Raw genomic sequence first — 17,386 nt, 5'->3', positions numbered from 1 at the left:
TCGGGTTAATTCTGACTCGATGTTCTTACAAAGTCTATTCACAGCCAGTTAGAGACATTTCATTATTTTCTTTTGTAATTTAACAAAAACATGAACAGGCAACCATGTTATATTTGATTGAACTGGCTATGCCTTGGTTCATATTTTTTCAATCAAATCTTGTCAACATAAGGACTACCCACCGTGACTATGGATAGACGCTTTTCTAAAGCCCCCAAAGTACGAGGGTTCTTCGAAAGGTTACAGTGCGACTAGGGGTCCACGGGGCTATGAATCTTGCCTAATATTGTTATGTTTGACGCATACTGTTTACATACTGCTTACGTCTTCTGTGTGAGCAAGAACCAAATATAGGACTATTTAACTTTCGTAAGCAGCTATTTCGTCTCCGTAAAATGAACATTATGTTAGAACCCATTTTGGTTTAGTATGCGTAACAGAACCTGTATGTAGTCAACCCGTACCGGGCTCTGCGTTAAAGAAGTGCATTTCTTTATTAAAAGACAAAATTGAAAGCTGAAGAAAAGCATTGTTGCATTTGTTTGGAATATAAAAAAGAAACAAGCAAAGACTTCATCAAAATAAGGGTCTTTGAGCCGATGTCTGTCCCGCAAACCCCTTTCCCATCCGCGGTTTGAATAGAAGTCATTTGAATAGTGAGCAGGCTGGGATGTACTTAGAGGCTGCAATGAAATATTTCGCCATGGTTGGGCACAAAAGTAAAACTGCCACCCAGTCTCAGGACCTTCTGCTCCCAGAGCTTCATAATAAGAACAGTCTGGCTCTGCAGTGTCCGCCATGCAAGGCAACAGCCAGCTCGTCGGGAGCAGTTAGGGAGAGGCATCTTGCTCCGGGACACCTCAACACTCATGGAGGAGCCGGGGATCGAACTAGCAACCTTCCGATTGGCAGTCAACCCGCTCTACTTCCTTTGCCAGTGCCGCCTATTCCTTATGTTTCACATCTGGGATCAATATCTCTTCTCTAATTATTGCGCAATGTTGAACCTTAACTTACAACTACTAACTTATCACTTGTTAGAAGTGTCTGCAGTGATGTGGGTGAGGAGACTTCCCTTCCTCCTACCAAACTCCAAATCTTCTGCGGTGCTTCCTGTTTGACTTTGAGGTACTGTTCTGCATACGAGCACCCATCTGTCGCAGTCATTGCAATATTCCGTTAGCCCTTTATATATGCTTGCAAATCATGTTTTACCATGCCGACGCAGCAAATTGAGTGAGACTGGGATCAGGCAGCCGCGTGTAGGCTTCACATGTATGAAAGGACCCTGGCCACTTTGCAGATCACTACAGGAATATGCATGTCTGCAGTGGCTTCTGCCAGAGGTCCACAATATTGTGGTCATTTAACTCTTATTCAGACCTCACCTAGACTCTGAATAGCCTCCCCCCTTACCCCCAAAACCCCTTTAACCCAATTATGGTATGTTGTACATCCTGGCACTTAATGTATGCACTAGTTGTATTTGCAAGTCCTGGCACTTAATGTATGATGTACGTCCTGGCACTTAATATACATTCTTATTGTATGTTGTACGTCCTGGCACGTAAGGTACGCACTTATTGTGTGTTGAACATTCTAAAAATAGTACTTAGCATTGCGCAGCATCCTAGTTATCTTTGTTGTATGCGGGGAATGGGTTTCTTAATGTCACCACAAGTGAGCACTCACTGCTTCCAATGGAGTCATTTCAACTGTTGAACCACTCATAACATAACCGTTGTCATGGCAACCCTGACCGACCCATCAGATTAACAATCCACTCTCCTGATCCTTAGATGTAAACAGGAGGAGACCATTGGCTCGCCGGCGGGCCTCCTGATTGATCGATTCATACCAGTAAAATGACCGGCGAGCCCATGACGAAGTGAGCGCGAGAAAATAAAAAAAATCTATTCCTTTTCCACTCAGTCTTCAGTCGGAGATAATGTCAATTCCTTCTCGCTCAGTCTTCCAACTGAGATAATGTCAATTCCTGCGAGTCCCTGAGATCCATTAAGGGGCTGCCTTATTGATCAGCGTTAACAGGCGCTCTCTTTTAAAGATGAACGCCGGACCGGTCCACTGAGCGGTCGGAGTGACGGACTGGAGGGCCGTCTTACGGCTCCGAGAGATCCGATCACAGGGGTCCATAACTCTTAAGCCGATGGAGAAGTGCCCCGGCCCTGTCATGGAAGGGAACGGTCGGAGCAACATGAAACGATAAGGCCAAGCGGTCCTACAGTGGAGGGTTAGCCGTTGGGGAGTTTGGGGGGGGGGGGGGGGGGGTCAGGACACTTGGCAGGGAGTTCAACGACGTGCAGTTTAAAAGCAATTCTCGCAGCTCTTTGATACTTGTGGATGCCGGCTCCCTGGGTGTGGGGGGAGCAGATAAACATATGGGTTCACTTTAATGACGGACTCCCCTTTCAAGTCAGTGAGTCTCTGAGCACTGACCTGAAATTGGACTTCACAAAATAATTAACGTTTAAAGTCCAGGTCTTTCATCAGGCATGATTTAACCAGAGGTTGGGATGATTCGGCCAACTTTGTAAAATCGAATAACACGTTGCATTGGTTTTGAAATTCAAGTAATCATTTAGTCATTTACATTTTCAGATAAGCGATCCATCAGATTCTGTACTTTGTGTCTAGTACTGCATACGTGTTGCTGAGATAGCAAGATGCTAATCATGATAGAGCTTGCATTCCTTTATAAAACAGATTGCATGTCAACTCAGTCTTAACGCTGCGCACTGTCACCCCCCTTTTAATGCTCTTGAATAGCGCTAGTGCTGCGGTACAATTTCATTGAAAGTTTGCACAATGCATCTTTTTAGTTGAATGATAATTTGAAGCACCCCCATACGTTCAAATCTGTTCTTAACTAGAGCCCAAGTGTGTCTCTTGGAATCAATTAGAGCACTCCCACCAGGGACATCATACGTTCTGTGCTGTCACTGTATGCTGTCGCTGTATGTTGTCTTTTGTTGTTGAACTGCGCTAAACCTTGGCGCACATGGCAGCCCCATCCATCTTGTCAAAGCACAGGACAAGACCTGAAGTAAAACCTGCACACACTTCTTTAAACGAGCCTCTTTGTTTGTCTCAGCATCTTTCCATTGTTTTGTTATACACAGTTACACACAAGTCCTCCTACATTTTCATAACATTGAACCCTAAATCCCCAAGGGAACAAACTGAGGCATGGCGGGACTCATTGATGACCGTCCTACTCAAAGATACTCGGATTATGTTGAGTGCATATGACTTTATTATCGGCGTGATTGGGTATTAGACACCACATCCTTATTTTTTTAGCACAGCAGTGTCAATGAATTTAATAGTCATTTTGACAGAAGCCGAGCCATAAGCTGCAACATTTGGGAGTTTGGAGCAACGTTTCTCGACGGTCACTTCTGTTTGGGGCCGTAACTCAAATCCATGTTCCTCTAGTGTGATTGTAACGACTGAGCGGATCATTCTCCATCTTGGAAATGAGCTCCAACTTGGACCTTCTCTGCGTTGGGAGCCGTCATTAGCAAACGGCTCGATGGCGCGTCCTGATAGGTGTACATAATGTGTGGGGGGTGGCCCACAGCGATGGGCCGCAGTGCTCCTGGAAATTATGCAGGGGGGTGGGGGGGAAGATTTACGCAAGCGACGGCAAATCGACTATTTGCTTAGACACGCATCCTTTCCGGGGACCCATTGATCCACATCCGTGCCTCCGGGCGTAACCTAAGGTCAGATACATTTCTCTTCTGTCGAAATGCCAAGAAAGGATTTTTTTTTTAATGCCGAGTCATGAGTGTAGCTGTGTAAAGTGTCATTATCCGTGGAGGTAATAAAGGTGATAATGGCGGGGGGGTGGCGAGCCTCACTTTGAATCTCCAAACTGCCTCAAAGTTGGGAACTTGGGTGGCGAGCGAGGCCAGCTGCCGCGTGCGTCACTAGCCTGACGGCGATGCGGTCTCCCGATGCTAAGGTGGTGGGCTACGTGCTGCCAAATGAGCGCTGCCAACTCAGACCTTTTTGTGTTTGTGGACGATTCGTTTAGGATCAAAATATGTTTATGTTTGTAAAGAAAATGCACATTGACCATCAAAATGCGTTCCTTGCGTTTGTGTAGAAGTTGTACGTTCATCATCAAAATGCTTTTCTCGTGTTGTAGAAAAAGTGTGTTTAAAATGTGCAGAAAATGTGTGTTGAGCCTCCAAGTAAGTTTCTTGCGTTTGTGTAGAAAATATGCGTTTAACATCCAAAGGTTTTTCTTGTGTTTGTTTAGGAAATGTGCGTTTAAGTGCATGCAGCCGATTATCCTATCGTGGAATAAAAACAGTTCTTTAACTAGTTTTAAAGTGCAGCTAGTGTGGTTTTTTGTCTCTTACCGTAGATGAGCACCACAGACTCCTCGATGGCGTGCTGGTAGCTGAACTGGGAGTCGAGCAGCGCGCGGCTGACGAAGGAGCCGTAGAAGGTGGACTGGTACCAGCCCACGTGCAGATGGTCGATGTTGACGTGGCGCAGTGACCGCATCATCTCCATCTGATACTGGACTGCACGGGTTAAAAACACAGACGATGGGTGAGGAATACAGTCAAGAACAACCAGTAACATTTTTATGATGCAATATGGGAAATGGATTACTTTTATACAGCGCTTTTCTAACCACTGGCCACTTGAAGCGCGTAACAATTCTGCCTAATATTCACCCATTCATGCAAACATTCACACATCGACGGTGGTGTCAGCCATGCAAGACGTCGGATGATTTAGGGTTAGGGGTCTTGCTGAGGGTAACCTTCCGGTTACCAGCAAATCCGCTACCTCCTGAGCCACAACCTGCCCAGTAAATTCAGCCGTCAGAACCACCAATGCTAAAAATCAGGTTTCATATTTGTACGGTGCGATATTGTTGGCAGAGGCCGGGAGAAAGGACAAAAAGGTGCAAAACATCAGCAATCCGGGGGGGGATATACTTTCAGCAAACGGAGTATGCTTAAAGAAACTCTAAAACGGGCCGGGAACAAAAATAAACAAAAAACACACAGGCTGCATCTTGTAACATTAGGAGGGGTCGGCAGCAGCAACAGCAGCGGGGCTTTTATAAATATACATCCTCCAAACCGGCATTGCTTCAGCTCCCTTTCGACAGTTAACACACAGAGTGCGAGAGTGGGCGCCGGGGTGGATACAAAGACAGACATCGGCTATTGGGGGAGCGTCTGAGATACATTACGGAGCAGAGCTGTTTCATTACGCACCGCCAGGAGAAATACAAACAGCCCTGTCTCAGCTGGCGGTAAGTAACAGCCAAGAGCGGGCGGGCGGGCAGAATGGGGAGGGGAGAGGGATGGCGTCTGAGAACAGCCTGGCAAGGGGACTTTTATAAATCAGGGTGGGATTGGCCAGCTGTGCCTTCCCTACCCACCCCACTACAACCCCAAGACCTCTGCTCTGTGCCGAATGGCCTTGCCTTCTGTCAGGGAGGGGGGGAAGGAGGGTAAGAAGTTACAGGACAGCAGAGCGAGCCCAGAGAGGTCTCCTGCAGCAACCCCATCTTGCAGTAGAGAAGAATTTAAAAAAGTGGGAAAATGAAACACTCAATAAATGGGGGGGGGGCTACCTGAAAAAAGTAGAGCCGAGAGATACAAAAGAACAGGCAGATATAAATATATCACGGATAGATGTGAGAAGGTGATATGGGTAATACGGGCAAAAGTGGCGATATTTATTCACAGGAGGCGGCGTTTCCTGCCTTCCCCTGCGTGGGTGACAGGTTACGTGTCGGAGGGAGGCAAGAGATATCTTCAAATATCTTAAAATCTACTTCTGATCCCTTCCAAAGGGTTTTACGGGAACCAACAGGAGAGCCCAGTGTTTTTGTTCAGTGCGATGGACACAAACCCTTCCCCACCTGCCCTCTGAAGCCTCCAGCCCTTGCCCTGGGCCGAAACCCAAGCCGTGTGCACACCTCGGTGGGGGAGAACCATCACAACAGTCCCCCTGCTGGGAGCAGGGCGCCGGTCTGCTTTGATAGGCTGGAGGGGTGGAGATGGCAGAGCGGGGAGGAGGAGAGACTGCATCCACAGAGAACCAAGACCTCCAGCGATGGAATCCTGCACATCTTCCCCGGTGTACTAGCCTGGCTATTACCAGACCAAGCTCAATCGTAGATTGTACGTTGGTCTGGGGAAGCTGCCGTCATTTTCTTCAGCACAAGGGGCGTGATCACCGGGCCTAGTTCAACTGACTGTACGCGGTTGGCTGCTTGCCGTCGTTTCCCTGTCGTCAGTGTTAAACCAGCCAATAGCGTGCCAAGGGGAAAAGTCAGCTTGGTGATTTGCTCCCGCAGAAACGTATCGGAAGCAGAAAGAAATGTTTTGCTCTTCTCCCTTGTGCAGAGGAAACTCAATTCGCCGGAAGAATGGGCGGGGCTACCCAGGCTACCGGTGTACATCTTGACGGGAATCTGGCCCTCTCTGTGTGTGATGAATGTGGTCGGCGCAAACTAAAGTGAAAACAAAGTTGTAGCCAAAGTGCGGGTGCTTGTGGAAGGGGGAGACAGGTAGGTTTTGAAGTAGTAGTCGTATTGGTAGTCGGGACGCGTGAGTAGTAGTAGTAGCAGCTGCTTTTTCATGTAGGTGTCAAGTGTGCAGTAACTATTAAGTGTAGTTGGGGAGATTTACGAGGTCATCGTGTTAGATTCATAGTAGTCGTAGAAGTGGGATTTCTCTCGGAATTGATGTGTAGCACTGGAGGTGTTTTATGAAGGTATTGTGTGCGCGGCTGTGGCGGTGTACTTAACAGCAGGACAAAAATCTCAGGGATGGAAATGGTGCTATAGCGGAAACGCAGAAGCATCGAGGTGTAAGCGAGACTATAGGAGGAGGGGTTCAGAGAGAGTGCGAGCGAGGTTCTTCCCAGGGGCCCACCGCGAGCACACTCCCAGACACCCAGAGTGCCGGTGGAGAATGACAAAGCCAGCAGGGTCCTCTTCAGAACAGGGAGGGGAGGGGGAGGTTGTTGGAGCCGGCACATAGAGCCAAGCCACTGCACCCTCTGACACGGCCAAGCGTCAAACTTTCAAGCTCATCTTCTCCAAAACGAAAAAGGGTCGGGCAGTCATTCACTCCCTCCCTCGGTCGCTCACATCCCCTCGCTCTCCTGACTCACTGGCCCCTGCACCCAGCCACCCCTTTCATCCCGCGACACAAGCCACTGGCGCCCCGCCCAGATGTCCATCGCTTACACTGTGGCCGAGGAGGAGAGGCGAGCTGACGGGAAGGGTTTCAAAACACACAAGCTATAAACGGTGAAAATGCAATTTTCAAAAGTCAAGTGCCTGAAAGTCAAAGAATAGACAGGAAGACGGGAGGAGGCGGAAGAGAGACAAAAGGGAGAGGAGAGGATCCTGGAGACCACAGACAACGACAGTGAGCCAGCGTCATGCCTACGTCTAATAAAAAGACACACTGATAAGTGTTGCACAAAGGCTATGGTGATTACAAGGGTTTGTTCCAACGCTGCTGGAATACGTCTTAAGAGAGAAGCCGAGTCAAGGAGTGAGGTTGCTATTTTTCTTTCCTTGATTTGATTTCCGGTCAGTTTGACAACATGGCACTCTACTTGACACACACAGACAGACTTGAGGGGTGTCAACATTTACACAATTCAATCACAGTACACCTAAAGCATAGGTCCCACCGGACTGTGGTTGCATTCTGTTGACCTTGTTTTGAAATTGCATTTCCTCATTTTTATTCCACCAGAAGGGAAAGAGTACAGTCGATGAACTGGTTGGAGTTCTGTCAGCAGCTGACTGAATACCCATCTAGGCTACAAAAAAGACTTGTAGCCCATGTTACAGAGTAGGTGATATATTTATTGTAAAACAATTCTTTGAAATGGGCCTGCCTTTCACACTACGGTGCTCATTTATGCATTCATCGGTTAAATAATAAGTCACTGTTCTTTCGTTTTCCTACCACCTCAAATACATTTTGATTTAACCCCCCACACAGTCCCACAAAAATAATGTTTTTTACTCACAATTAATCACAAGGCTGACGTGTGATTAAATAGCTTACTCTTACTTTGAATTGTTTCACAGTCCTAATACATGACTAACTACAAAACGGAGGAAAGGACCAAGAAGCTTGCAAAAGCTCCAGCATGCATTTCGTTTTCAGCAAGGTGTCTTGTTGCGAACCCATCGGGGAGATTAAAAAACGAGCAAAAAAGGGACTCCATTTAACCGATTGGAATGGTCTTGCCCCCCCTGCCACGGCACTTAGAAACATGGTCCCGCGGGGCGGCTACTGACAGTTTGTTGTAACGTGTGCGTGCTACTTTTAATGCACTAGGCAGCCGAAAGCAGCGTGAAGCCCAGGTACCCTACCGGGATAAAGGGGGTTGCGGAGTGATGGTTCGCACTATTTGCGTACGTCTCATATTGCAAATGGTAAGGTTAAGTATTAGAGATGTTGAACTACTCTCCTTGGTATTGTTTTAAGAATGTGCAGGAATATGGGAGTCTGTATGGGGGGGGCGGGTGGGTCGTTGAAGGGACGGTGTTTATATGCCAAGACCTGAGAGCCAGGTTTTAGCTAAAGGCAAGAGGATGAAATCCCGCCTCCATTGTCCGAACTAAGGCCTTGGATAACGGTTGTCTTTCTCAGGCGTAGAGACATAGTCGGGTCAGGAGACACAGGCCTCATTCCTTGTATGCAGGAGGCTCTTAAGTGGTGACATGACCTGCGTTTCTCTAGGGCACTTTGCAAGAAGATTACCCAGCACCACACACACACACACACACACACACAAGTCAGAAAGGGTCTTATTTAACCATCATTGGAGGTTGGACCAGATGCCCCTAATTTCATTTACACCCCCCCCCCCCCTGGTTAATGCGGACCCCGACGCCTGGCCTATGAAACAACTTGAACCCCATGGCCGGACATCTAATGAGTCTACCCTGTTGGACTCCCAGAACCAGTCCGGGTGTAGTGATGGGAGAAAATCTATGTTGTTCACCACTTTCAACCTTATTGATACTATTGCCCGACCGATTTATCGGCCTGCCGATTTAATCGGCTGACTATAGCCTTTTTGAAAATAATCGGCATCGGCCAAAAAGACGCCGATTACAACCGATTTCTTTTTTTTTTTTCTTTATAAATGTTATTGCGATTAGTATCCTGCAGATTGCGCTCCTACTCGCCTTGCTAACTAACAACTTTAGCTGGAGTAAAAAAGAGGAGATTGGATTTTATCGTACAACATGAAAGCACGCTCGCTCAGGCAGCTGCGCGCTCACCTCACCAATGTACACAAGACGCGTTGTTTGAGCATGTTGTGCCTGTTTTTCTTTAGGCCCCAGGCCATGTTAATTTGTTATACTGTAGACTCTAACGGTGAGACCATACTGCTCAGCACGCACGTGTTAGTCACTGCTCACGAGCGCAGCACATTGGGAGTTAGTTATTTATTTTACATTTTACATTACACTCATTTTTGACTGTAAATGTATTCTAAAACACTCAAAGGTTCTGCATTCAATTCACATATTCGTCAAAAGTGTTTAAAGTATATTTAAGGTATCACAAACTACGTTTTATATGTTTTTTTTATTTTTTTATTTTTAATCGGCCGATTAAATCGTAATCGTAATTTTTCTCTGAAAATAATCGGCATCGGCACTCAAAAATCAATATCGGTCGGGCCCTAATTGATACCGCTTGCTTTACTTACTGAACATCTCCTCTCCTTTGATAGTATGTAAAAAATCATGTTGGCAGAAGTTTGTTAAAGGGATGAAAAACAATGTCAACTTTTCTCAGATATTTTCTTATCACATCATATACAATCAACCATGCAATTGGCTAATCATCATCTTTAAACCGTAATCATTAAGTAATCGCTCATGTCTGCTTTAGGATGTTCCGTCATCTTGTGTGTTCAATGTTTGATAGCCCTCGAGTCGAGCTGGATTTGAACTGGCACCATGGCATGCATCACAGCAGCATCCATTGCAGCGTGTTAGTCAACACCAAAACAAGACCTACAGTCGAGTCTCCCGACACAAGCTGTCCCTTCTGCTATGCCGAGCCCTCTGGCTCGGCATGCTCTGACCCGTTGGGTCTGCTACCCGCTTTACAGCGAACCTCTGCCGTAACAGAGTCGCACTGACCAGCAACGGATCACAAACCTGTTAACTTCCTCCACACATCCCTTATATTTAGGCCACCAGGTAGAGTGCACTTAGGCCAAATCAAATTCTCTTTACCGGCAGCGAACAATTTATTGGTCGATGAATAAGTTTAGAATTTAAGTCAACCAAAGATTTTCTTTCTGATGTTCACAGCCTCTTCCACAGTGATGCACAAGTACACAAATTGCGCGCTCATTTCCCCATGTCAAGTGCCGAGTTTAGCGGCTGCATAATTTAATAAAACGGTGAAGAGGGTACATCAGCCAAAGATGTTTGCCAACTCGACTAGAAGCTCAACAACAGTTCAACTTGGATAGCTCAAAATAAAATAAAAAGAGCCAAACACATTGTTATGTTATTGTTGCAGAAAAGGTTAATCGAACAAAATGTTAAGTGCCTCCCTCATTCGGGAGCCGTACTCCAACTGACAATATAGTAAATATAGTCGGGTGAGTGGGGTTAGGGACGTAGGTGGGTGCTGAAGCCCCTGAAACAAACTAAGCATTACAGCAGGGGCTTGGTCCTGCAATACTTTCCTCTCCTCCATCCTATTTACATTTTTCTCTTCATCCCGTGTGTCACCTACTCCGGCTTACCCGGATTCAGAACATGACATCTCAAAGAGCGACCGCGGGGAGTCCAAACCTGACGCCACAGTGGATGTTTACCGCCTCGTCCAATAGGGTCTTCTCCAAGGTCAACACCGGCTTATTTGTCTCCCTGGGAAAAGCTCCACCATGAAGCCATTACCTGTGAGCGATGGTGACCAGCCGGCCGGTCTCATATTACTAATGCCGACACATTGCGCGCCACTGGTGCTCAGCGTTGACAGCGGTGTGGGTTATCTCGCCATTTTTTAAGGACACCGAAGAGGCGATGGCCAAGGAGAGATCAACGATTGGACGAATCGAGGGGATTGCCTCCGACGGCTGCATTCAAAGTCCTCTTGCTCGGACCTGACCCGTGGAGAATCTGAAGGATCCCTACACATGCGTCTTAGCTGTGTTCATGAGGGTGTGTCCGGATCATCACTGCATGAATTTGAGTCCATCCATAGGGCGTTTCTTATACATATACATACATCTGACGAGCAAAGTCAGAAAAAGATGCAGAAGATTTATTGCTGAATTGTTCAATCAGGTTTATGGCCGCCAACCATAGCAAAGTGGGAAATTCTGAATTTTTTTAAGGGCATGCCAATAATACAATGAAAAATATTTCATCTGTTGGCAAGGAAACTGGTCTCCAGAGTGTCAAGATGACATTTTCTTAACCCCTTACTGCACTGCAATAACACAGAAGAGCGTATGCGAATTTATATCATGATTTATATTAGGGCTGCAACTAACGATTATTTTAATAATCGATTAATCTGTCGATTATTTTTTCGATTAATCGATGAATCGGATATAAAAAAATAAAATAAAAAAAATTGTAATTGCCGCATCTTTATTCAAAAACTGAACATTACTTCAAATTCACAGCGCAGACTGAAGTGTAAAAACACCAGGTTATTGCTCCAACGTCCCGGAACTATTAAAAGTAATATTAAATAATAAAAAGATTAAAAAAACATAACTGGGATAACACAAAAAAAACAACATACAATGTATGATATACTTTTATATGTATATAAGGGATGCCCATGGTTAACCGGTCAAACCTATTGAAACCATTTTCGAGACTCCTTGAAATAGAACTTGTAATATTGCTTTAATTGCTGATAAGATGACGATGGTTCAAGATAGGACATTAAACAGGTCATAATTCTATCTTTACTATCTATTTTATATTACTGGGAAAACAAGTTTTCACCAAAATCTTATTTTATTTTTTTTTACTGCTGCATTTGAACGCATCAATCATATTACTGAGCCGATCTGAACACATCACATTTGACACTGTTTGTGACCATTGGCTAGTTGTTTTTTTTAAGCTAACTAGCTCTATATCCTGCCGATTTTAACATGGATTTAAAAACTGCATTACTATTTTTAACTGACGGGACTTTCTACACCGTCCGGTTGTGTGATTACTACCGCTGCTTTGAATGACTGTTGATGCACGCGGTGCCGACTCCGAGCCCATCTGCACAACGTCTGCAGCAGCAGCAGCTGACCGAGTTTTCGGTTGGACTAGACAGATACTGAGTTGAGGGAGTTTTTTTTAACCCAAAGACAGTGAAGGTACAACACTTTTATGTAGGCCTACAGTGCAGTTTTAAGATATGACCAAAATACAAGCTGTGGTCGCTCACACAGCTCGCTGTGGGCGTGCATGAACCGTGAACCAACCTGTCGGCGGCTGGCTGTAAACAGTGCTGCGCCTATGAGTAACTTATTAATCGCGCGACACAACGAATCGACGACCAAATTCGTTGCCAACGCATTTAGTCATCGATTTTTATCGATTTTATCGATTCGTTGTTGCAGCCCTAATTTATATTAATTGAACAAGGCCATAATGCCCTTGACAAGCCTGATTAACATGGTAATGTCTGTGAGTCCAGCAATGGACTCACAGAAATCTGAAACCGTCCCATGGAGCAAACAACTGGATATGAACGTGTTTTCCGTGACTGAGGTTTCTACAGGGGTTTTTCAATTAGTGTGTGTGTGTTGAAGTTGCATCGTGTTCAACTTGACTGACAAGAGGTTAGACTACGCCCGAGGCAGCACTGCCTTTACGTCGGATGTTGGATCCAGGGCAGGCTGGACGCAGCCGTGACGGAAATTGCCTCTTGACGTACAAAGTTGAGGCCTCATTTAAAAAAATATGAAAACTAAACGAGCGTCTTTGGCATGACGACAACTTATTTCTTCACATTCGGTTGATAATCATGCATTTTTACTTTTTGTTTCCATTATTTGTTTTCAGCCAATATCTTGGACGTTACACCTTAAAGACATGGCACGTGAATCATCCCGATGTTAGTATTAACTCAAATACGTATAGAACTTCAGAAAATTATCGGTGTAGTCCATCTAAGCATGAACAAAGTGAAATACTCCAAAAACCTTCATCTCCTGGCAACCAATTTATGTCTGTCATTTTGTGTCCCCATTACATCCAATTGTGAACTTGAAATTTAACCTTCTCGTTTCCACTAGAAGGTTACCATGCTTTGTCGAAAACCATCAAAATGTTCAAAATGTGGACAAAGGCAAATGGGTTGCCTCAACCGCAGCTGAGCAAAGACAGTGTATGCATCCGTTTAGGAACACCTTCATATGCCACCATGTCTCCAAAGCAGATGGTGCCAAGATCCAACAAGCACCTGGTTCGCCCAGTCCTTTTGTGAAACAGACGTTTGTCACTTTCGTCATTCCGGAGATGGCATGACGTAGTGTCTAAGAGTGAGTGAGCTAGCGAGCGGGAGAAAGGGAAAGAGCCCGAGAACACGCGCCTTTCCCCTCCTGCCGTACAGCATCCAGCTGCACATCCAGGGCTAGACGAGACACCATCAACACGGTGCCAGCCCCCTGGGGAGCGTCACAGCCGGGAGCGTGGCTCCTTTTGTCCCACTGGCACTACACAATAACCCAATTAGAGCCGGAGCTAAGACGGGGCAGCTCATCTGGCCACCTATGCCAGGCGCTCAATACTTGTTTTTACTCACTTTTCTGCCTCTGCGAAAATACCGGTATCAAGAAAAATCGCAATATAATGCACATCCACCATGGGAAAGGGCCGAGTCAGCAAATTTACTCTGGCGAGGAGAGCTGGACGGCTCCCAGGCGCCGCTCTGTGTGCGTCCAAGACCGCTGGAGATGATCGTGTGATGCTGCTCCACCGCACCACAGGCTGTGTCGGTTAAGACGTTTATTCAAGTTGTTTGGAATAGGTGTTTACTTGTAAACTAGAGATATTAACACCACACACACTTATTGGCAAAATAGAGTGTGGAGTGAGTTTGCACCATTGGCATAGGAGTAGCATGCACGCCATATACATGCCACGCAAATGGAAAAGACAACATCAGAGAGAAGGAGAGGAGAAATGGAGGGAGAAAAAAAAGGAAAGCCAATGACTGGGGCAAGAAAATGAGCTAACGGTGGACACGTATCTGACCGTCTTGTAGCAGGGCATTTGATTCAGTCGTGTGTGCGGTCGACAGTGAGCGAGCCAGGATCACTGTCAGAAGAGCGGCCTCCAGGGCAGATGCGAGCGTGGCGGGTGAATGTCAGTGGAGATGAGAAGCTGATGAGTAATTAAGCATGTCCTCCACACACACAATTGCACCGTCTCTTCACAAGCGCACACACACACACACACACACACACACCAATCTCCCTTGACATCCTGAAGGCCAGCGGCATAAATGCACTTTTTTTTTTTTTTTCCTTTTCCAAAAGGAATTGGGGACACGGCAATTCTCCCGGCTAGTGGTCAAGGTCAAATGCTGTGTGTGTGTGTTAGTGCATCTCCGTGTGCGAGAGTGTCTTAGTGTGCGTGTGTGAGAGTGTGAGTGTGAGTCTGAGTCTTAGTGTGCGCGTGAGTGTCTCAGTGTGCGTGTGTGTGTGTCAGCAGTGATAAATGTGTGTGTTGTCGGGGAGTAAATGGCCTTATCGAGTTTGCAGTCAGGCCCAGGGCTAATTCTCACCACTGTGATGGTGAGGGGCGAGTGTTTGTGTGAAGCTATTTGCACCCCCACACGTGTTTTGTGTGCACACACCCTGTGTCACTCAGTGTTCCACCTGGCACGTGGATTAGGAGCAATTACTCTTAGTTAAGCAAGCCCTGCAGGAGGCTTGCCGCCTGCCCAGCATGCACGTGTGTAAACAGATCCAGTCGCACACAAACACCCACCTACACTGTGTGCCCCACATCCCCCCTGCTGGAGGAATTGTCAACAGGACAATAAGGATGAATGGAAGAACGCTGGACTGAAAAGTAGCGATGGTAACCAGCCACGTTGTTTCAGCATGCTGGGCACGCCTGCTATCACACAACTTTTTAAAGGGATGAGGGGGTATATAATCACACCTGCACAGTAAAGCACCCCACGCATGGCAATGCATATATATATATATGCATCGTCCTGTTTTGATCAGTATATGCCAATTCCAATGTCGTTATCAATAAAAAAACAGTTTGCACTTCTCCATGTTGATAGGAGCATTAAAATGAGAACAATTAATGGGACAATGAAATCAAGGGATATTTAGCATAGAAAAAAGATTTGCGATTATTCGTGAGTTAACTATGACATTAATGCGATTAAATATTTTAATCGCTTTACAGCACTAGTATATATATATTAGGGCTGTAACGATACGCGTATCAAACCGAAAATCGCGATACTCAAAGCCACGAACCTGTCTCGCGGTGTGAGAAGGCAGAAGCGCGATATGTCCTTACTAACTCTTCGGTCAAACTGTCCGATTGAAATTTGCTAATAATTTGTCTAAATAATAGTCTGCTGACAGCGCCCCCTCCTATCGATGCCGTAAATATGTGACGAGATGCCCTCTCTGTGATCACAGCTCTCCGTGGCTACGGAGGATTGCATTTCTCCACAGCCGTCGAAGTCCTCATATGCGATATGAACGACATTTATCCAGAGTGGGCCAAGTGCGAAAAAAATTGCCTGTGTGATCCTGTCTATTGTTTTGTGTGATTTGACTGGCAGTTTGTCTGCTTATAGGTCGGAATGAAGCGGCCACCGATTATTGACAGGATGGGTACTTTATTCTACCGGACTCGTTCGCTTCTTCACTAGACACACGCGCTACCGCTCGCTCTCCTCGCTCGTCCACTCACTCGCTGACGTCACTCACACACGCATACGCACACTGCCATTCTCCCGCACACACATATGCTACTCGTAACACTATGCCTCGTTATTGCGACGTTCATGTTTTTCCTCATCTATTGAAAGTTAGGCTATTAAACATGTTGCATTCTATACGGCCTGATTATGTCATTATTTAAGCTACATAGCCTAATAAGAAGCGCTAATAAGGATATTTGAATAAACCAACCAAACAGTTAAAGGGGCCCTATTATGCCTACCAGCAAAAAGCATCCTCCAACTGCAATCTTTGGTTATTTCTTTATTAATTTAGCTATACTTTAATAGTATTCTTTCGGTTCAAATCTGTTCAGTGTTCCAAATTATTTGTTATTAAATGTTACATTAAGATAATTGGTATTTAAGTGTTGTTTAAATAAAATGCTTTTTAAATTTAAAAGAATCGTGGGATGTATCGAACCGTGGGTCAAAAATCGTGATACAAACCGAATCGTGAATTTGTGTATCGTTACAGCCCTAATATATATACATTCCAATGGGAAACAAGAAAATGAAGTATGAAATCCATCTGGGTAGGGCTGTCAAGGGATTTTCTAATTAGCAGCAGCCAGAAAAACAGTGGTTGTAAAAAAAAAAAAGAAAGAAAAAGGAAACGATCCAATTGTACATTTGGGCCACGGCAGAGTAATCCATTGAGGGTCACCTCTGGGGAAGACCTCATCACGGAGGTAGTGAGGCAACCAGATCATACATGGACCATGCACCGCCTGCAGCTTGAATGTGAATTTAAAAGCACGGCAGTCGTATTTTTGTATCCTCCTGACTTCAATTATCCCAACGTGAATATGTCTGCTAGGGTCGACAATTAAAAAAGCCAGCGGCTCGCAACACTGAACCTCCCATTCCACCGAAGGATAGACGGCTCGTGCAGGGTGGTAGAATCTGCAGAACCTTTCACTGGGCAGCCCACACTGGCCAGTAGACGATGGTTTCACACAGTACACTCTGTATTCGTCTTATGTCTCCGAGTGGACCACAACACCAATGATTCCATTCAACTGAAGTGGCACTTCTATTGCGTACCATTTTATTGCAATATCCCTAGAAAATGTTTCTCATTTAAAAAATAAAAATGTATGTACGTGTTCTTTTCGGAAACGTTTGCTCCCCCCCCCCCTCCTAACGCTTTAATCCACTGTCAGAATGAGTTTAATAGCATATAATACAACCTATAGAAACGGATTTGACTGTATCGGATAGACACCGGCTTGGAGTCCATTTCTCTACCTGGTCTGTTTTACATCACAAAGCACGCCTGCTGGCTCATAAATGATGAGGCCTTCCAGTGCAGAGTGGGGGGGGTTGGGGTGCAGGGAGGGAGGAAGGGGGAAGGGGGGGGAGGGGGAGAGTGGGAG

General features: G+C 45.7%; 1 protein-coding gene across 1 annotated transcript in view; it reads right to left on the bottom strand.

Moving 5' to 3' along the window:
* LOC132459366 (eukaryotic translation initiation factor 3 subunit H) overlaps window positions 1-17,386 on the bottom strand; it is a 61,116-nt gene that overhangs the window by 22,043 nt on the left and 21,687 nt on the right. Inside the window, exon 3 of the mRNA XM_060053850.1 lies at window positions 4,392-4,559. Coding sequence (XP_059909833.1) covers window positions 4,392-4,559 — 168 coding nt within the window. The remainder of the gene's footprint in view (window positions 1-4,391; window positions 4,560-17,386) is intronic.

This window comes from Gadus macrocephalus, chromosome 6 (genome assembly GCF_031168955.1).
Source record: "Gadus macrocephalus chromosome 6, ASM3116895v1".
Taxonomy (NCBI): domain Eukaryota; kingdom Metazoa; phylum Chordata; class Actinopteri; order Gadiformes; family Gadidae; genus Gadus; species Gadus macrocephalus.
Note: the sequence above shows the minus strand (reverse complement) of the source record. Positions and strands in the feature narration are given on the sequence as shown.